Source organism: Podarcis pityusensis, assembly GCF_964106645.2.
Source record: "Podarcis pityusensis genome assembly, chromosome: 1".
Taxonomy (NCBI): Eukaryota; Metazoa; Chordata; class Lepidosauria; order Squamata; family Lacertidae; genus Podarcis; species Podarcis pityusensis.
In genome coordinates, this window is record NC_138028.1 from 116,080,941 (window position 1) to 116,102,362 (window position 21,422).

The 21,422-nt window shown below is 41.3% G+C and overlaps 1 protein-coding gene across 8 annotated transcripts in view; it reads left to right on the top strand.

The window, feature by feature from the left end:
• The window catches only part of PDE11A (phosphodiesterase 11A), a 162,191-nt gene that overhangs the window by 106,576 nt on the left and 34,193 nt on the right, over nt 1-21,422 (top strand). For 6 of the 8 annotated variants that reach the window (XM_081023757.1, XM_081023758.1, XM_081023760.1 and 3 more), the window contains 4 exons: nt 5,047-5,156; nt 11,712-11,802; nt 15,044-15,144; nt 19,947-20,024. In XM_081023757.1, coding sequence (XP_080879883.1) covers nt 5,047-5,156; nt 11,712-11,802; nt 15,044-15,144; nt 19,947-20,024 — 380 coding nt within the window. Of the gene's footprint in view, nt 1-5,046; nt 5,157-11,711; nt 11,841-15,043; nt 15,145-19,946; nt 20,025-21,422 lie in introns of all 8 variants that reach the window. The other 2 variants (XR_013991157.1, XM_081023759.1) reach the window with 2 other exon arrangements.

Consider the following 21,422-nt stretch of genomic DNA (forward strand, 5'->3'; position numbering starts at 1 on the left):
TTTCATGGGGGAATCAAGGGGAAACAGAAGCACGCCTGCACACAGTGACATGTCCGATGAGGTCTGCTGTTGTGTCACACCATGCCCACTGGTGTAAATGAAATTTTGTGTGACTTGGAGATACTTTGATCTCAAAGGCACAGTTCCGTAACACAACAGGTAATGCAGTATAAAAAGAACATTAGAAACCAGGACAGAAGCGCTAGCATTATAACCAGGAAAACTAACACAAAAAATCCCCAAGTCTGAATGCACCCCCAAGTCTTAGCATTTATAGAAAACTGATCTCAGTAAGATATATTATAGAAATAAAAGGTTATGTTGCTTGGAAAGACCAGGAGAGTCATCTGGTCTAACTCTGTACTGTTTTATAGCCCAATACTATGCAAAGTTACAATTGATTCCAATATTGCTTCCAAGTTTCGGAAACTGAACATATACAGTGGTGCCCCGCAAGACGAATGCCTCGCAAGACGGAAAACCCGCTAGACGAAAGGGTTTTCCGTTTTTGAGTTGCTTCGCAGGACGAATTTCCCTATGGGCTTGCTTCGCAAGACGAAAATGTCTTGCGAGTCTTGGGATTTTTTTTTCGCTTCCCCCCCCCCTTTATCTAAGCCACTAAGCCTTTAATTAGCCTGTTAGCAGCTAATCCGCTAAGCCGATAAGCCTTTAATAGCCGCTAATCCGTTAAGCCGCTAATAGGGTTGCTTCGCAAGGCGAAAAAACCACTAGACGAAGACACTCGCGGAACAGATTAATTTCGTCTTGCGAGGCACCACTGTATTCAGTATGTAAATCAAAGGTTAAATGGAAATAATGATAAGCAGACCTTGTGATCAAGGGATAAATGTAAAGCCATCACTACTGAATTTGCATTTATCTATATGATGTATATACTAAATTTCTGCTCTGGTAGGACTGCTATGGAATCACTTAAGTTTGTACTCCAAAGACGCTTGTAGATACATCACTGAGCCTGGAATTCCAGGTTATATTGGAGGTTACTAAGTTGAAGAAAGGAAAATCAGAGTGCCATCATGAGAACTTATTTCTCATGGCCTAGGCCAAAAATAAAATATAGGGTTTTAATAATTTCTTGTTGCTTTTAAAATTTTAATTAGTGGATTCTGCATGTCCGTGTTTTGAAGTAAAGGTAGAAGGTAAATGACCTCCATCCAGTTAAGTCCACTCAAAGGTGACTATGGGGTGCGGCACTCATCTCGCTTTTCAGGCCGAGGGGGCCAGTGTTTGACTACAGACAGCTTTCCAGGTCATGTGGCCAGCATGACTAAACCGCTATTGGCATATGGAGGACCATGACGGAAGCCAGAGCGCACGGAAACACTGTTTACCTTCCCGCTGCAGCAGTACCTATTTATCTACTTGCACTGGCATGCTTTCAGACTGCTAGGTTGGCAGAAAATGGAATCTGAGGCTGTTGGGACATCTAGAAGGCTACAGGTTTTTCATCCCTGGCTTAACTTCCTCCTCGCTGTAGGGCTCTGATCCCACTACCGCGTAGAATGGTGGCTTCCTTCAAACACTGGCAATTAGTTTAGGTTTATGGTGCTGGGCTGCCTAGATTTGGATTACCAAGCCACATTGATTGGGAGAAAGAGATTCAATTCCCCATGCACGTTACCCTTAATGTTCACAATGGTTTCTGCTATTAAAGCTAAATTTGTGGCAACTTATACCACATGGACTTGTTTTGTCCAGTCTGTTACATGGCATCAACAGAACTATTAATGGTTTCCTAGCACCCAAAGTGGGGGAACCACTCAATTTACAAAGAGTGAAGAGGAACGCACAGTTTTCAAAAACACAGTTTCAGCCTAAGCTGTGTATGGCTGTGAGTGTTTTCATTCCATCAGGGAGTCCTGCTATGCAATGCAGCATTAAAGTTTTAAAATAACTTCACAGCTCTGCAGTCCTTTTATACGTTCCGTGATTTATACTGTTACCCCTGTATGGCTTGGCCTTTGAGAGCTGCAGACCTGGTGCTGCAACCTACGCATCCATCATTTTAACTCCCATGACTGCTTTCATTGATTGTAATGAGACTACTCGTTTGAGTAAGGAATTTTGACTGTAGTATCAACCTCAAGATCAGCCCAATTTTTTTGTGTGTTTTTGTTTTACACTCATATTTCTTCAGCTACTCTTCAACATTTTATTTTTCTTTCCACAACTCATAAATATAGCAAATAATTATACATAAATGCAGTGTGCTAACAACAAAGCACATAAAAGCAGACCAGGTATGATGCAATTAATTTCCTCACATGAAAAAATGACCTCCATAACTCACTTTAGACTCTGGCACTTGTGAGTTAAGGTCATTTATTTTTTGGCGAAAATAAATTTTGCTCTCCTATCATCTTGTACTGTGCATTTTCCTTTACATGTTTCAGTTTTTAAAGCAAAGGGAAACATAATCACTTGTCTAGTGCCTTACTAAGCAAATAATTTTCCTGCCCCCACAGCATACACTGAAAACGATGCTTTTGTAATAATTTTTACCTACTTTATTACAAGATTTCTTTTTTGATCAACTACAGCTGAATTTATTCTTTAAGAGTTGTGTCTGCTTTTAGCCAATGTCCTTCTTTAATTATGACACAAAACGTCCAGTTTGCACACAATTTTATTTATTTTACAAATAAAATCTGTACTGGAAGCAAAAATTAATAAATAATAGCCTGATCCTATGAGCTGATTTAGTGGCACATAGAGCTTCGGATAGTAAGGATTAAGGTGATTAAAAAAGAAAAGAAAAAAAGGATCAAATTATATTGCAATGGCTTGCTGCATTATGCTGGCGCTGCAAGCGTACCTGTTATGTTCCACCAACTTAGCAAAGTAGGTCAGCACTACTTATTCATTACTATGTTTTTAATGTACCCTTTGTCCAAGGAGCTCAGGATAATGTATATAGCTAAACATAGTTTAACTGGGGGAAACTAGCACCGAAAGATGTGGCATAGTCCCATTATACAGAGCTGTAGAGAAGAAACATGCAGTCCCGTGTGTTGGATAGAATGGGGCACTGAGGACAACCAGAGGGGGAGCCAGGGGGCTGTGGCCCCGGGCACACATTTTTGAGGGGGCGCAATCAGGCGCCCCCACAACAGGCATGGAGCCCTGGCAGCTGAGGCACGGCGGCAGGCTGTTTGGTCTAGTGGGCAGGTGGGTGGATGTGGTGGGCGAGGAGCCTGTTGGCGGGCTCAGTTACCCCTCTGCATGCACCCTCACCCCAGCTGCCCGGTCCACTAGGGCGGCACAACACTTGCCCTGGGCACCGGCAGCCCACGCTACACTACTGAGGACAACAAAAGCCTCTAAATCAGCCTTCGCCAACCTGCTGACCTCCAGATATTTTGGATCACGGTTCACATCTGCCCAGTTACCATTGAGGGTAGGGGTGGGGAGGGAAGCGAAAATAAAGGAAAGCTTGTTACTGCATCTCTGACTGGGGTGCAAGCTTGAAAAGTTCTTGGGGGCTTGGTGTCCTCTTTCTACACCATTGCTTCCTGCACCACAAAGAGGCTGTTCTCCTCCAGGGCAACAGCACCAACCATTGCTGCCTTCCCGGTACCCAAAGGCAAGGACAACCTGCAGTCTTAAAGCATAGACCCAGGGTGAGGGAGAGGCTTGCATCAGCACCGGTGAAGAAGGTTCCTTCTTGATCCCACACCAAGCTATCTCTGCATAGTGAAGCCTCGTACAAGAGTGGTTGGGGAGAACCAGCCAGATGGGTGTGGTATAAATGAGAAAATAAAAATAAAAGACTTTTACAGGCTCAGCAAGGAGATTGCAGTAACAAAATACTGCATAGAAGATGGCTAATTCTGCTTCCCTTCCTTTACTGTTTCCCTTACGGCATTCTTAACATGATAGCTGTGTAATACATGACCACACCAGATGGAAAGCTTCCTGCTCCATGGCCCAGTTACTGATGCGAGACCAGTTGGTAAATTTGGCCAACTGGCTTCCTGGTTACAATGTCATCAGAAAAGCACAGTGTCTGATGAAATTGAGGCATTTATTATTTTTAAAATTCCACTTTGGCAATATTGTGATGTATGAGCAAGTATATTACTGGCAAAGACAAGGCTGGTGCTTTATTTGCACTGTAAATCCACATTCATGGCTTCCAAAGCTCAGAACAGTAAATTGGGTGTAACAGGGAAGCATTTGAGAGAGAGAAAGGGCCTTCTCAGTGGTGGTTCCACTTCTGTGGCACTCTTTGTCTATCGATATATATATATATATTGATACAGTTTTTAAAAAACAGATTTTAAAACCCTACTTATTCTAGCTTTCTTTTTCTTATGGAAATTATGTTAAATCTTACATTTAGATTCCTTTTTCAAGAACAGAACAACTGCACAAAAGTATATAGACTACAATATTTATGTTGCGAATGGCCCTGTGATCGTCGGATAAAATTTAAATAAATAAGCAAATAAATGAATGAATCAAAACAAACTTGTTTGTCCAAGAAAAAGAAATTGTTGCAATTCAAGTTCATCAGCGTGCTTACTTGTTTTTTTAAAATGAAAGTTCAGAAGTGCTTTTAGCTCTTGCCCTGTATTAAGCACCTCCAAAGTTTAAAATGGGGAAATGAATGTTGTTTTAGCTGACTAGTTTTGTTTACATACGCCAAGAAGGGTATCTAAATAGTTTTGAATTGGGGAAGTTATGCCCTGCTTCCTAAGCCTGTTCCCAGATTCAATCAAATTATCCTTTCACTAAGAGTCTTCCAAGGATCAGCTCCATGTGGGAGGGCCAAACTTTGAATATTTGTCTGAATGCTTGTTTAGTTTTATTCTTTTTATTTTTTATGAATTGTTTCATATTTTATGTATTTTATTTTAATTACATTGTAAAGGTTTTAACTCTGAAAGGAGGCATAAAATTGTCTAAGAAATAAAGAAGTCAATCTCTGTACGTTTTCCTATTACGTACCAGTTTTAATTTTTAGTGGCATCATGGATGACTGAAGTTACTGACATCATCAATATTTGTTTTCCCTGTTTTCAGACAGCAGGATTTCAGGAGATTCTGACAGAAATTGAAATTTTAGCGTTGATTGTGGGATGTTTGTGCCATGACCTTGACCACAGAGGAACAAACAATGCCTTTCAAGCAAAGTATGTTACTTCTTTCTTAATTCTTTGTTTTCTTTACATGTATTAGAAGAAGAATGCAGAAGAAAGCATTGATTTTAAGTTGCCTTGCACAGCAAAGTATTTTTATGCTTGCCTTTAAGAGAGACTATGCACCCAAATAATTTCCTATTCTTCCCTCTCCCCCCTCCCCACAAAACCTCCCCGACAACTTTAAATCACTTTGGCATCATGCTGTTGATTTGGCTTGCTCCATGTAAATTTCTGCCTTGTATAAAACCATGACACAGAATCTGGTTGTTCCACTCTTGGAATACCACATTCATTTACATACCTGCGTATGCCAAAATGGAGAGCGTTAGAAAATTCCCCATCTGTCTTTCTTGGTTCTGTTTTGCAGCTATGCAGATTTTCAGGCAATATTAAAAGAAACATAACTGATTGCATTCAAAACAGAAACAGGTGCTTTCAGAAACGGGGTCCTTCTGGGCTAATATGAACATATCACTACAAAAAACAGGGGGAGATACCTCTTATTTGTAATATCCCTGTAGCTCTTATTCCAGTTTATGGGTCAGAAGGTTTTTCGCTATGTCCTCCACGGTCCATTTTGCAGGACAGTGAGCTGGCAATCCACAAAAGAAGTGGATCGCTTGGAGCCGAATCAGCTGCCCACAGCCCAGCTCAACAGCAGGCCAGGCACTTAACTCCAGCAAGACAAAAGTTGTACAGTGGTACCTCTGGTTACAAACTTAATTTGTTCCAGAGGTCCGTTCTTAACCTGAAACCGTTCTTAACCTGAGGCGCGCTTTCACTAATGGGGCCTCCCGCTGCTGCTGCCACATGATTTCCTTTCTCATCCTGAGGTAAAGTTCTTAACCTGAGGTACTGCTTCCAGGTTAGCGGAGTCTGTAACCCGAAGTGTTTATAACCCGAGGTGTTTGTAACCCGGGTACCACTGTAGTTTGCCAACATGCAAAGGGCACAACATGTTGAGAAAGGGTGGCTGGTACAGTGGTACCTCGGGTTACAGACGCTTCAGGTTACAGACTCCGCTAACCCAGAAATAATACCTCAGGTTAAGAACTTTGCTTCAGGATGAGAGCAGAAATTGCGCAACGGCGGTACAGCAGCAGCGGGAGGCCCCATTAGTTAAAGTGCTACCTCAGGTTAAGAACAGTTTCAGCTTAAGAACGGACCTCCGGAACGAATTAAGTTCTTAACCCGAGGTACCACTGTATTACCTATCAATTGCCTGGGTAAGTGCGAGGGCTTGCATATACAGTATCTGCCCTTTCACTACCCTGTTGTTGTAGCTTGATCCTACCCTACCTTAGACACAGTATTCTATATAAGCCAAGGTTACTACTGGATTGAAAGGTGAGATACAATTTAAGTAAATCCGCCAAACCAACTCATGCTTACGTTCTGCTCTATTAAACCATGGGAAATAGTAAGGCAACCGGAAAGGTGCTGCGTTTTTAAAATGACCCTCCACCCAAACGGTTGCTGTAGGAGGAACCAGAAATAGATAATAGTATTTTATTTTTTCCCCTCCTCATTTTCTGTGGTGCTTGCGACTATGACTGGATTTTGACCTGCTAATGGGACATTACCCCAAAGGAAATTAGCTTTTACACATGTTGATGGCCTAGAATTAAAGGTAGTGGCTGATACACAAGTCAGGAAGTTTGCCTAAGTTAATTAACTCTTTGCATATGCTAGTTCCAGGGGACTAACAGCAGCAAACAGGCATCTTAAATACACATGAGTCTGGCTATTGCCTCCATTGAAATTAGCTTTGACACTACAAACCTTAATTACTTTCTAGCACCTATAAATCTATAACAATACTATTATTGTGCTTTTACTGCCAGGGAGAGGAAGAGGTGCTTGTGGGATGACCCTTGGGGACTGTGTGCATTGATTTGGGAGGCACCATTTGATTCTCTTTCTCAGGCAGCAAAGGTCTTGCCCCAGTCCTGTTACTCGACAGTGAAATGCTAGTTTAAATGCAACCAGTTAGGGTTGCCATATGTCTTCTTTTTCCAGGACACATCCTTTTTTTTAATGGGTAGTGTCATCATAGTGATCCATAGTTAAAAGAAGAAGTAGGCAAATGTGTCCTCTTTTTTGCTCTTCTAAATATGGCAAGCCTATGGCCAGGCTTAAGAGACTTTTCATAAGTGGCTGGAGCCTAGAATAAATATGTGAAGATGTACATGCTTGTGTTTCTACGTGAAGGAGAAAGTTGCATGTGAACTGGCCTTTGAATTGTCAAGATGCCCTGGTAGATTATAGATTAATAAATCATTGCTCAGACAACTTGACTTTAAAAAGCAAAACAAAACCCTGTTTAGCCTGTCCCGATTTTTCTGTGGGGATGATGCACAATTTGCCTTTTCAAAAGAAAAGAAGAAAGGTATCTTAAAGAGGAAACCAACCCATCAATCAAAGGCTATCGTTTGTTGTTTGCTGTCCCTTGTGCTTGTCTAGAGAGCTTACAGTCTTCCTATAATACTGTGGAAATAGCTGCAGAGTTTCAACAAAAGGCACATCATGACATACCACGTCAAGTGCTTCAGCTGTAGGACTTGTAACTTCCACAATTTATTGTCATACGCTCATTCCTAAAATCAAGTCTAACATTATTTTTAAGTGCCAGGGTTGAGTGTGATGAAAGATCAAGAGGTATGTGATTGAAAACAGCATCACAGCTCCCCGAAATTGCTCTATTAATACATCCCAGCATGGTTTTCTCTGGGGGATTATGATTCCTAGTCATTCTACCCCACCCTGCCCCACCCCAATACAGCTGCCCCATGGTGATTAAATATCAGTATGGGGCAGCTTTGTAGTATAAGCTCCTAGGAGACTCCTTACCCCCCCCCCATTCCTTCCTAGCATAATCTGTTATACTCATTTCTTTAAAAAAAAAACACCACCACCACCACAACAAACCCCATCTTTTTGCTTAAGGCTGCATCCCAGAAGTGAAATACTGGCGTGCATTAATCTATTGTGACAGACCAATTCCATTGCTTTTCACCTTCGAACAATTCTCACTTTTTTAATTACTTTTCATAGTTTCCCTTTAATGGTTGAACTTAGCATTTAAATGATGTGCAACACACACACACACTATATATATATATATATATATATATATAGTATATATATATATATATATATAGTATATATATATATAGTATATATATAGTGTGTATATATATATATATATATATATATATATATATATATACACATATATACACACACACACACACACACACACACACAGATATCGTAGTACCCATACTTTAGAAGGCAATCCTAAACATGCTTACTAGGGAGTAAGCTCCATGAATATAGTTGGGCTTAAGTCAAAGTAGCAATGGATGCATCTGCAAATTTCAGTTACTCTCAGTTTTTCCTTTTTCCAGTGTTAGGTTCAGTTTGACGTATTTTAACATCCGTTTGTGAATCTTTTAGAAAGTCCTGATGAAAATCAGTCACCATTTCTCCTAATAAACACATTTCTATACAATTTTCACTAATAAACACATTTTGCAAGCAAGTTTCCTTAATATGATACACTTTCGTTTAATGTTTTCACTAATGTGCATTTTTATGCACACTGTCCCCTAATTTACACACGCTTGCCCATATTTCTTGGTTGGAGAACAGCACTGCAAAATTTGTAGACATGTGAATTTCAAGAGACAGCTGTGTTTCACTTTGTGCATTGCTTCAGGAAGTGTGAATTAAATAGGTTTGCATTAAAATGCGGACAAACCAAATATTCCCCCATCTCTACTTCAGAGTAAACATGCGTCGATTGCACTGTTAGGCTGCAGTCCTGTACATGCTTACCTGGGAGTAAGCCCCATTGAATTCAGTGTAAGTTACTTTTGAGTAGATATACATGGTGCTGATGGTGCTACATTTTCATGCCATTCTATTTTCTTGTTCACTGTAGCAAGTTTGTTACTATATGCTGCTGCTTACATTAAGAATGAAATTGTAATTGGCACTAGACTTTTTGTATGTCTAGCCTCACCTTTGCAAATTTTGCTTACGTATTACTAATAGTATCTTTACACAAAACAAAGGTAATTGCTGCATCCACCCTAAAAGTGTGCGTGGATATATATGATTTATGACTGTATATTTTGTGCATCTTTTAATGTATGTGCCCTACATGTATACATCTCTCCTTTATGTAGAAAACTTCATTTATTATAATGAGTATATAAAGCACCTGTAGTCCAAGAGAGCATTTCTATTGTATATCAAACAGGAGCTACTTTAGGAAAGTCATTCCGAGGTGACCCTAGGGTTTTGGGGGTCGTGGGCAAGAGAGTTATTTGAGGCCCCTTAAAGGATTGTGAGCAAGTCAGGCATAATAACACGTCACTTAATTCTATACAAGAAACAGCAATGAAAGTATGGATAAATGTCTCATAATGCATTTATTGTGGTCAATTTTTATTGTAACTGGAGTGGAGAATATTACTTCATGCAGTACGTCAACACAGCACTGTAAGAACATGACTATAAATCATAAATAAAAAAGAAACAAGCCATTAGCTCCATATGTGATACTCTTATGTAAACAAATGCAACCCCCTGTCTCACAAAAGAAAATTGTAAGATGATATGGTAGGAGGCACATATGGTGAATTGGTGATAGCCAGTTCACTGATAAATAAAGAGTATAGTGATTAATCATTTAAGAGTCAATTGTCTACTACCCTTTTTAATGAAATGAACTCTTTTGAGGCTTCCTGGGAGCAGGGCCCTCAATCAAATCACTGTAATTGTAATCCAAGTCTTTTCCAATCTTACGTTCAGCTGAAACCAGAGCTAACCCTACTAGAGGTTTTTGGAACACAGAAGAGTGCAGATGTATTTTTAAAAATCAATTTCAACTTTTAAAATGGCCTATCACTAGAAGCAACAGGTACAGTGAGAATAATGCTAATACTACACAAACTGGGGTGACACTTGTGACACAGTGTGAGGCAGCCCAGTGCCTGCATATTGTTCTTGTGAATCAGGGACTGGTTCCGCCCCCCCCCATTTCTTTTGTGCAACAACAGTGTATTTCTCTAAAACCCTTCATTGCTTGCCTGTCTCTGATTCTATTACTGCCTTAGCTTTTCTCTTTGTTGATCCTGAATGCTATTGATATGGTGCCATCTTGATTGGCTAAAGAAAAAAGAAGGGTTTATGTGATGCAAATCCTTTTTTTGCTGCTGTGTTTACTGTTGTGCTGGCAACAACAGTAAGTTACCAACACAGGAGAGAAATTGTTCCATAAAACCCACTGATCAGAAGAGAGGGGGGGAATTGTGTAATCCCATGCATATTTTCTCAAAAGTCCTACTATATGAAGGAAGATTCTCAGACAAGTGTGTATAGGATTGCGGCCTGCAATTTTCTTTGGGCAAGGAAGTTTGCATTTGAGGAGGCAGGGGGGAAGAGCTTCAACCTTTTCCCTGTCTTAAGCAGATATTCTGTTAAACAGCTGAGTCATTTTCTGGTGCCACCTCCATCTTCTCATCAGAGCCAGCAGAAAAGACTGAAGAACAATATTTTTCCACTTTGAAGAGATTTCACTGTGAGACAATACCTGTGGAGTTGTGATGGTCTTTTCCTTTCCTCTCTTACTGAAACAAAATGGCGGCTGACTCCTCCTCATGTCCTAAGTGAACTGAGCAAGTGTATAAAAATGGCTTGGCAGTTCTGGTGTACTGCTGATACAGATGGATCTGGCTTAAGTGGGGAAAAGTTTGTGTTTCTTGTAGGGAAGGACTTGCAATGCTGCTGAGTTAAAGACAAGGCAGGCTGACTGCAGGAGAGAAGGCAAGCAGGGTTTTCTACAAGGGTTTGCCCCACCCCTTCAAAGTGTAGGACTCTGGGTATTTGCTCCTCCTTAAAACCACTGCTCTGAGGAGCATTCACCAAAAGATCAGAATTGTAGCCTATATTCCAACATTTTCAGTACAGGATCCTAGATTGGGCTAACAGGCCTTGCTGTTGTCTTGCTAACTTTGGGTAAGATGGTGGTGATCAGCACAGTGGCTTAAAATGGACATAGTGTCTAGCTGACTGCCCCTGTAGCAAAACACAACCTGGTATGAAATCTGGTCACCTTTTCCAGTGGGTGGCGTTGCGGCCAGGCATCCAGGGACCCTGCGGAGATCCGGCGGGGTGCGGAGATTGACGCTCCCCTCTTGCTGGCGCTGGCCAGGGACATGCCCAGGGGTGGCCCCGCTGTCCAATCAGCGCCGGTAGGGGGTGTGGCTGTGGGAAATTTAAACCATGGCGCAGCCGGGATGCCCTCTTATCTCACCGTTTGCTATAGCATGGCTGGGGTTTTTGGAAAGAGGAACTCATGAGTGGAAAAGCAGAGTAGCGTTTCTCTCCTTTGATGGAGGTATTTTGGCAGAAGTTCAGTAACCATCAGCCTGTGATGCTGTAGTTGCAGATCCTGCACTGAGCCAGGATTTGGACTAGATGATATGTGGAAAGAATCAGTGTGGCTCCTTTGTGTGTGTTGCATTTTTTCCCCAGGATTGGATCTGCCTTGGCTCAGCTCTACGGAACTTCTGCTACTCTGGAGCACCATCATTTTAACCACGCTGTCATGATTCTTCAGAGTGAGGTACAAAGCCAGCAGAATGCCCAACCTCTTCTCCTTATGTAAATATAAGTATCTAAAATAAACCTGCTTTTCTTTTATCAGTTCAATGCATCTATTACTTGTCCCTTTCTTTGCAAACTAGTAGAAAAGGGATCCTGAGTTCCACTCCAGATTCCTTTGATACATATGTAACTGGGTTTTGTGAGAAGGCATGTGTAATTTTAAATTATATTGTATTTATGTTTATGCATAGTTTGTAAGCTGCTTTGTTGCTTGAAAAGTGGGCTATAAAACTGTTAAATATATAACATTGGCTCCCTGTGTCAAAAAAAGTTAAACAAATCCAAACAGCCTGGCCTGGAATGTGATTGAAAAGTTTCTGACTTTTGTTGTTTACACCATCAGAACCACAGTAGTCTAGTAAATGTTCTGCATCATAAATACATTTCCCCCCAGAATATAGACTAACATTGCCCCTGTCTTGATTAATGCAGTAAGTCTATGATACAATCTTTCTACAGCCTTCTTGGTATTCATAGTAAATAAGCCCATCAAGTCAGAAAACACAAAACTATTGGTGTGTGTGTGTGTGTGTGTATGTGTGTGTGTGTGTGGTAAACTATTGATAGGTTTTTCCTCTCTAACATCCTCCTTCATCAGCACTAAGCAGGCTTTTAAAGACGACACTGTAAAAATAAAATTAAATTCTGTGTGAATGGTTTTTCTGCTAAGACCAGCAAAGAAATACCAAGGATGATGCAGTCTCATGTACATTTTACAGGTTGGTTTTACAGATTAAACTATCAATTGGCTTTATATAAAGAAAGGTTGGTAATGATGTGGTTTCTCTTTGTAAGCTCCCCCCCCCCCCCACACACACCCAAGTGTGAAATAAATAATGCTTTCACTTAGCAGCTGTTTATGATGGCCATAACTTTTGAGCTGGTTCCAATCTTTATATACCCTTGGTCTTGATCCAAAGAGTCATCCCCCAAATGTTCTATAAATATATTGGGACTTCCAAGTTCCTTCTTTCTGTTGAGAGCCTGCCCTTTTGCATTGGCCACTGAACCACTCTTGAGATTTGGGGGCTTAGAAACATTTTCTGACACAGTATGAGGTCTCCCTGTTGAGTCTGGTGAGGGTGAGAAGCTTGGTACGTTTGTACAAGCCTTCACATGTGCCAAATTCTTAATTTTATTCTGGGTCCCAGCTCATACGTTCTCTTGCTTTTTCTGTTTGCTTCAGTTAACACTGCTTCTTGCCAAATCCAAATATGTTGAAAACCTGATCTTGATAATAGTAAACATATGCAAACTAAAAAAGCATATTGTCTTACTCTAACTCACAATTACTAAGGCTATAATCCTATATACACGCTTATCTCCATCAAACACAGTGGGACCTAATTCTGAGTAAACATGCCCAGGATTGATCTGTTCAGGTGCTTAATGTACTTTGCATAAATAATGCATTTATGTATTCTTTTTTTAACCACCGTTCATCAAATATTGTCCCTGGGTGGCTTACAGACATAAACACCTGTACATTAAAGCTAGAAAATGCAATATAACAATTTAAAACCAAGTTGAAATCAAACTATATTATAAAGACAACAAGCATCCCATCCATTACAGCTGGCCTTAACAGATCAACCTCCCTCAACCAGTACAAAGAGCAAATAAATCTCACATACATACTTACATTTAAAACACATTGATTTCCTCCAAAGACTCTTGGAAACTGTAGTTCGTTAAGTGTGCTGAGAATTGTAGCTCTATAGTGGGTAAACCACAATTCCCAGAACTTGGTGCTTTAAATGTATGGTGGATGTGACCCGATAGTTCCTGTTATACCTCTGAGGAAGGGAATTGTACAACTGGGATGCCACCACAGAGAAGGCCCTGTCCTGAGTTGCCACACAATAGATTGCACTCAACAGTGGGGTATCTGTAAGATCCCGTACAGATCTTATCAGACATGTACCGTATATTTCTCTGTACTGAATTTTGGTGTAGCTCACCCCTGTGCATCCAATAAAAAAGAGTATGTAGTATTAGCATGAAATGCCTTGTCCAAAAGAATAGCATTTCATAATCATTTTCCTGCCATTTACATTAACCATAGCTTAATGTTATGTCTGAACCCTGATCTCCTCCTTTGACATTGGTTAAGTAGCCACCATCATTGCCCAAAATCCACAAATGGAGAATGGTTCTTCTGGGTTGTGTTTCCTCTATTAGAGGGATGAAATGAACCAATATTTAAGTGATTTGCCATATGTGCCAGCATTAACTGTGGTTTACTAGCTATGGTGAAGGTTAACAGTGGCTTAGAAATATGTGCGAACTGGGCCAGCGTTTGACCATTCTGCGTTTACTGGTAAATCGCAGGACATCCTGGCAGTAGCAAGCAGGTCCATCCTAAAAAGATTTTAAAAAATAAACAGTAATACTCCCCATGTGCATTTACATTCATTTTGCAGAAAGAACTGGGTGGGAAACCAATGTGTGCCTTGATTTCAGGTTTACTTGTGTTCGGTGTCACCTTTTGGGGGGGGTGACATTGCCTTTGGTTTTGAGAGCCCCGGTTTCTCCATATACTTGGTAGCCCATTGAAGTAGTGCTAACTTTCCCACAGTGTTCCCTGAATTGGCAAGCTAGGGCTCTTATTCACAAGTAGTTTCTTTTTATAGGTAAGCTAAGGCAGACAGCCATAAGTTTATTTCTGGGCTGTTCTTTTCACACATAAACTGCAAGCCTGCAAAGAGAAGTACACACATATACCTCAGAAAGGGGAAGAATAACCTAGAAATAGATGTGCAGTGTAATTCCTAGCATACTTAAGACGGAAAACTAAGATCCACTCAAACCACTGGAAATTATGTACACATCTTTAGCATTGGGCCAACAGCCTAACAACAATCTCTTGTCACCTGTAGACCTCTCTAAAGTATAGTCTCAAAGGCATTTGCAAAAAGAAAAAGGGGGAAAGGAGGTATGTCGTTCATCAGTTACATATATTACATTTACGTGCATAATACTTTTTTTTTAATTGCCCATAATTTCAGTCTAGCAAAAAGATCTGGGAAAACATCTTAATTGAAGTGGCCGATGAAAATATTTTTGTCATGATTTCAGTATGCATAATAAAAAGAGGGATTTGCTGTAATAATGACACACATTGCAGAGCTATTGGAAAACCTTTCAAAAACAGTCTGTTGATTCTAAGCTATTTAGCTTTGCTATCTCTTTCATTATAGGGTCACAACATCTTTGCTAACTTGTCCTCCAAGGATTACAGTGACCTTATGCAGCTTCTGAAGAAGTCAATATTGGCAACAGACCTCACTCTCTATTTTGAGTAGGTATTGGCATTTTCTGAATTTGACAAATGGAAATCCGAAAGAGCTACAGTCCCTAACGACCTTTTAAATACCAGTGAGGGCATGTGGCACATATTACCAGCAGTTACTATTTAATTATCATTTGAGGTATTTACTCTAGCGCTTGTGCATTTTAGTTTTCTGAAAGTTTTCAGTATGTTATGTGCAACTGTTTTCTGTTGTTTAAATGTACAATATACTTAGTTTATAAAGTTAAAACAAAGCCACTTCATTGTTTATGGAAGAATTGCATTGGTGGGAGCTAGGTTTTCTCCTTTCTCTTTTCCATGTGGGTTTGTTTTTTGCTTTTTTAATTGGGGATCTTCTAAGCTTGTAACTTCCCATCTCTGTAGTGAAGTTGCACAGTTCCATAAAAGCCGTAACACATGTTTAGAGTGTAACCACTGAAATCAATGGGACCCAAGTTAACCATTACTCAATTTAAGTCCCGTTGATTTCAGTGGGTCTACTCTAAGAATGGAACCAATCCCACAGGATTTTTTAAATCTGAATTTGTAGATTGGCATCAGTGGGTCATATCCAGCTAAGTCATAGGCAGAGTTGATCCACTAAAATGAATGGGTATAAGTTCCTTGGTTGCACTGCAGGTGTGACTCAGGTTGGATATCGGCCAATGTGTTTGAACAGAGTCACATCCCTGGATCAGAAGAATGCGTGGTCTCACTGGATGTGATTTTGTTCAAACATAAAATTGCGTGATACCCAACATTAGTCATACTTGGAGTAAACTCATTGGAATAAATGGATTTAGTCTTATGCTCCTGTAGGTAGACAACAAAGTACCCTTAGTAGGAATGTTGCTTTGGGGGCAAGACCTACATGTCCCTCATGCAATGTATGGGTGAAACTGCCACCACAGATCAAATACCACAGAACTTGCAAATCTCCTGACACCTACTTTTTCAACAGATAACAGTTAACAGATTCAGTTGCTAGCAGGCTTGATGACTTTTTTTGTTTGTTTGGGGGGGGAATGGCGGTGCTCTTGTATATTTATATTTGGTAGTTTCAGGTCTGAGGGCGTTGGTAGCAGGAAGAATGGCAGAAGCTAAATCAGCTCAAGGCAGCACCATGCTGTGTGAGGGGCATTGTGGGGAATGCAAATGGTGGTATCTGGCACCAATTGCAGACCTGCCTGCCAGCAGAAAAATGTAAGGGAGGGCACAGGGCAGATGTCAGCAGTGGATTACCACAGCCCCAGCAGTTGTTCAAGGATGTTACATACTGATACTGGGCCTGGGTGAAGCTTTTCCCAGTTCAATATCTCCTTGCTGAGAAGACGTTCAGCTGCTGAACTTTGGCCTGCTGTGCATGTTGTTAAAAGACACAGGAAAAGAAACAGAACTAGCAGCTGTAACTGGGGGCTGCAAGGTGATGTTCATGTGGTGTAAATCAGGCTTAGTGATGGCCACAAGTTTAGATGACTTTGAAAAGGGGGTATTAGACAAATTCAAGGACAGGTCTATCGGTAAGCTATTAGGCACGTCAGCTAAACGAATCCCCCATATGCAGAGCAGTGTTTGAAAATTCTCCAGGTGCATTTTGCACCTGGCTGTTGGCCACTTGCGACCAAGTGAAGGTATCTAGGTGCCAGGATGGCACCTGCCTTCTCCACCATCTGGAGGTGCGTGCCTTGGGGATCCTTGGATCTTGACTGTTTTCACACACTAGCAACACATCCTATAGAATTCTATCCATTATATATTTTATCTGCACAATTGGAATGAATTTCAGGAACCAAAAAGTGGTATTGAAAAATGCGACTTTTGAGCTGCCTGGCCCAAAAAGCAGCTAGGGATTCTGTTTTGGTGACTGTAACTCTGGTTCAAGGAGCCATTTGGTGCCGTGCTTAATAGATCTGAGTTTCTAACACTGATTCAGAGATGCCGTGGCACTGATTATCAGCTCCTAGAGAGCCGACAGTGGCAAAGGGTAATTTCCCTACAAACCCTGTTTGTGGGCTTTCCAGAGGCATGTACTTGGTGGTCACTCGCTGTGGGAAGCAAGATGATCTGTTGAACTTCTGGCACCTATTGAAGAGCTTTATTATTATTATTATTATTATTATTTCAGCAGGCATTTTAAAGTAAGTTTCATTTTAACTGATTTTATCTTTAGTGTTTCTTTTTTAACCTTACTGTACACTGCTTGGAGACTAAGGTGTCGAGCAGTATATAAATGGTTGAAATGAATAAATCTGAATGTGGCCAGCGGTGAGTGGTGCATCTAATTCAGGAGCCCAGCTGCCGCAATACTAAAATCCCCCTTTGATGGTTTTCTTCATTCGTTTCTTTGACATTCGGGCGCAAGAAAGGTGCTACAAAGGCATCAAGTGTTCTGCCACACTCCTAGCTAAAGCTAATGCTTGTGAAACCTGTCTTACCTTTATGGTGTTAAAAAACGAGTTGTTTAAGATGTGTGCAGGAAGGTCATGTTTTGATCGCAGCTGAAGATCTTATTTACTCTTTTAATTTGTTACACATTGCTCAAGGGATTCTGAACAAGGAGGGAAATTGGATTTTCAAATGTGTTACTTGTTTTCTCAGGAAGGAGAAAAATGTGTTTTAAGTTGCAGCCGCCTTCTTCTTAGTTAAATAAAACAAGGAGCCACTCTCAAAAACACCTTGTGCAGCACTGACGCAATGCGGCGTTGCATGGGAACAGCTACGGATAAGATTGATTTAAAGCCTATGTGCCCAGCTAGTCTGGGCTGTTAAAATTGTCATCACTGCAGTACTCATTCCCAGAGGGGCTGTTAGACCATCATGCCATGAATCTGCATGAGAGAAATGAACAGGATGAACTTTTGATAGGATGTACAAAGCAAAACGTGCAAGGGGAAAAAAATATTACTTGAGTCTTCATTAGCAGACTATATTAAATAAACAGAAAGTTCAAACATTTTTTTTAAAAAACACAGATTGTTCTTTTGTCTCCTTTTAATGATTGACCTTAGAAGGTCATTTGCCTTTTGTAATGGACCATACGGGTGGCACCAACCCCATTTTGATATATATAACCACCATTATAGACTTTAGGGTGAAAATTGTAGTCATAATTGTGAGCAGCATGGGATAGTGGCAGCCAAACTATTCCAAACGTGAAAAGACCCTACGTCAAGCACAGTTAATGGAATATCAAGATTTCAGATCCTGTCTGTGATACTGTCTTTCAGTAAGTTACACGGCTTAACCCATTGTGATGTCCCAAAGTCATTCCGTTGATGCCAGTCACTATGATAGAACTGGTCCCAGGTTATGGTCGGAAGATACATTAGGCTACCCCAAAGCTAAGCATGTTTGGATTAACCCTTGAATGGGTGTCTGCCTTGGGTTCCATGATGGAACAAAGGTGAGATATAAAAATGCAAGAAACTAAATAAGCAAACTTTCCTTGTGCTTCTCAGGTCATCTGCCTTTAGCTGAGGAAGCCTGAGAGCTGGTTTATATGATACTGCCCCAATGTCAAGGCTTCCAAGAGTACATGTAATGGCTGCAACATGTAATATTTGCCATGTGAATCCTCTGTATTGTGTGGTGAATCTCAATGCAAGCTCCAGAATTCGCATCAAATAATGCAGAGGATTTACACTGCAAGCTACATATCTTCTTCCAAAGTTTAAATTACTTTTAATACCCTCTTGGCTGCTTTTGGTTATATAGCTCTATTGTGAACTGACTTTTCCCCATCAATATGATATTCTCATTGCATTTCATAGGAAAGTCTCTGCATTTTGGTTTCTATAGGCATTGTTTGTATAAAAAACCATCTATTTACTCAAAAGTTTGTGTTTCTTCATAGAAATATAAAATCTCTGCATTAGAGATTGGTTTTCCTAGGCACAAATTATAAAAACAGTTACAAAACCTGCCACCGAATGTTTTAAGGCACTTTGGTGTGAAAAAGAAAGTCACATGCCAAGAATTTTCATAATTATATACTTATTTATCATTTCTTTTGCATCCCACCCTCTATCCAAGAAGCTCAGCGAGAGAGAGACACATAGGGCTATGCTGTTTTATCCTCATCAACCCTGTGGGGAGGTTAGGTTGAGAGATAATGACTGGCCCAACACCATTCAGTGAGATTTATAGCTGGGCAGGGCTCTGATTGTCTCTGATCGTATAGCACTTGACTAAGGGCCAAGGAAGATTATATCACTTTGGCAAGTAGGGCAACTTCATATATTTCTAAAACATGGACATTTATTAAATATACTTCATTCTTCAGAGTAATTATGTTCCATAATTATATCCTTGTTGCTAGTGTACAATCAGGAGACTATGAAATTGATGAACTGCTGTAAGACCTCATCCTGCAACTACAGTTGTATGTTGGAAGTCGAACGGAATCTGTTCCAGAAGTCAGTTTGACTTCCAAAACGTTTGGAAACCAAAGCGCGGCTTATGATTTGCTGCAAGAAGCTTCTCGGAAGCCCCATCGGACGATCGGATTCCAAAAATAGTTCGCAAACCAGAACAGTCACTTCCAGGTTTGCGGCATTTGGGAGCCAAAACATTCGAGAACTAAGCTGTATGACTGTACAGTTTTTTTACTATGCTGGAGCAGAAGAAAGCTTTTCCCCAGGTCTTTTGCTACCTGCACTGATGGGAGTAAGAGGAGAGGGCCAATTCAGTGGTTTCTGAAGAACCTTACTGGTTCGTGAAGCACAATGTTCTCACACAAAATTCCATTGAGAGCATTACAACAACGTCTTATAAATGTTCTTGTTTCCTTCCACTGATACATTTTGTTGTAGGAGGAGGACTGAGTTTTTTGAACTTGTCAACAAAGGTGACTACAACTGGAATGTTAAGAGCCAGCGGGAGATATTTCGGTAAGTGAGGCCTCTGGGTTGGGTATGCAGCACATTTGTTTAACAAGATTGTTGTGGGAAACTAGACTATCCGCAGCAATGGAGGACCATATTCTTTGCAGGCATCTGGAAGTTCAGAGCTAGCCAGCAATGCTGTTTAGAGTGGCCACCAACATGGCTTCCTGGCTTGGGATCTGCACAGCTATTGGCCAAAAGGGTCTCTCCAAGACTAGCGATCCCTGGCCTGGATGTAATGCTTAAATCACCATGGAGATTGCTGTCATCACACTGAGTCTTTAACCTCTGCCAGATGTCCCTAGCGGCCCTGGGCAAGAGTGTGGAGTCTCTTAATATGATTTCCATGATTACTGTAGTACACAATTTTTGTACAAGTACTGTTATGCTTTCCTCCTCTGACTGATTAGATTTTCCGGGGACTCTGCCTACCCAGCTTTGGTTTCGTTTGGAAGGATAGATGACAGCAGGCTTGTGACATTTTTGTAATATTTGGGTTTATTTACGAATATACAAATCGGATATAGGTAGCAGCAGAAAGCATAGCAACTCTAAAAGCAGCAAATCTACTGCCTTGTGTCAGATGCCCAGTAAGGAAACCGACAACCACAGTTTCTTCTTCTTTTTAGCTTGAAGCATACTTACTCTCCATCTTTCTCAGGCTGCAATTTATCTGTCTCACTGTAGCAAAACCTGCTTCTATTGTTCCCCTCTAACGCACCGCTCTCACGTTTATAAGATCCTTAGCTGGAGCAGGGGAGGTCTGCCACTTACCGTATTTTTCGCCCCATAGGACACACTTTTTCCCCTCCAAAAATGAAGGGGAAATGTGTGTGCGTCCTGTGGGGTGAATGCAGGCTTTCGCTGAAGCCTGGAGAGCGAGAGGCATCGGTGCGCACTGACCCCTCTCGCTCTCCAGGCTTCGCGCAGATCTCCGCAAGCCGTGGGAGCCCACGCTGGGCTCCCGCTGCTTGCAGAGAGTTGCCTGCATGCCGAAGGCTGGGCGTCCTAAGCTCAGCGCGCCCAGACTTCGCGCACCTCTCCGCAAGGCACGGGAGCCCGGCGATGGGCTCCCGCGGCTTGCGGAGAGTTGCCTGCATGATGAAGGCTGGGTGCACTGAGCTCAGTGCGCCCAGACTTCGCGCACCTCTCTGCAAGGCGCGGGAGCCCTGCGCTGGGCTCCCGCTGCTTGCGGAGAGTTGCCTGTTCTCGGGTCGGGAGTCGGGGGAAGCTCGGGCTTCCCCCGCCCCAGCCGCGCGCCTGGTGGGGAAATAATTTTTTTCCCTTTATTCCCCCCCAAAAAAACTAGGTGCGCCTTATGGGACGGTGCGTCCTATAGGGCGAAAAATAACGGTACCTTGCATGCTGTTTGGTTTCTCCCATTCAAAAGTCAAGGAAAATCCA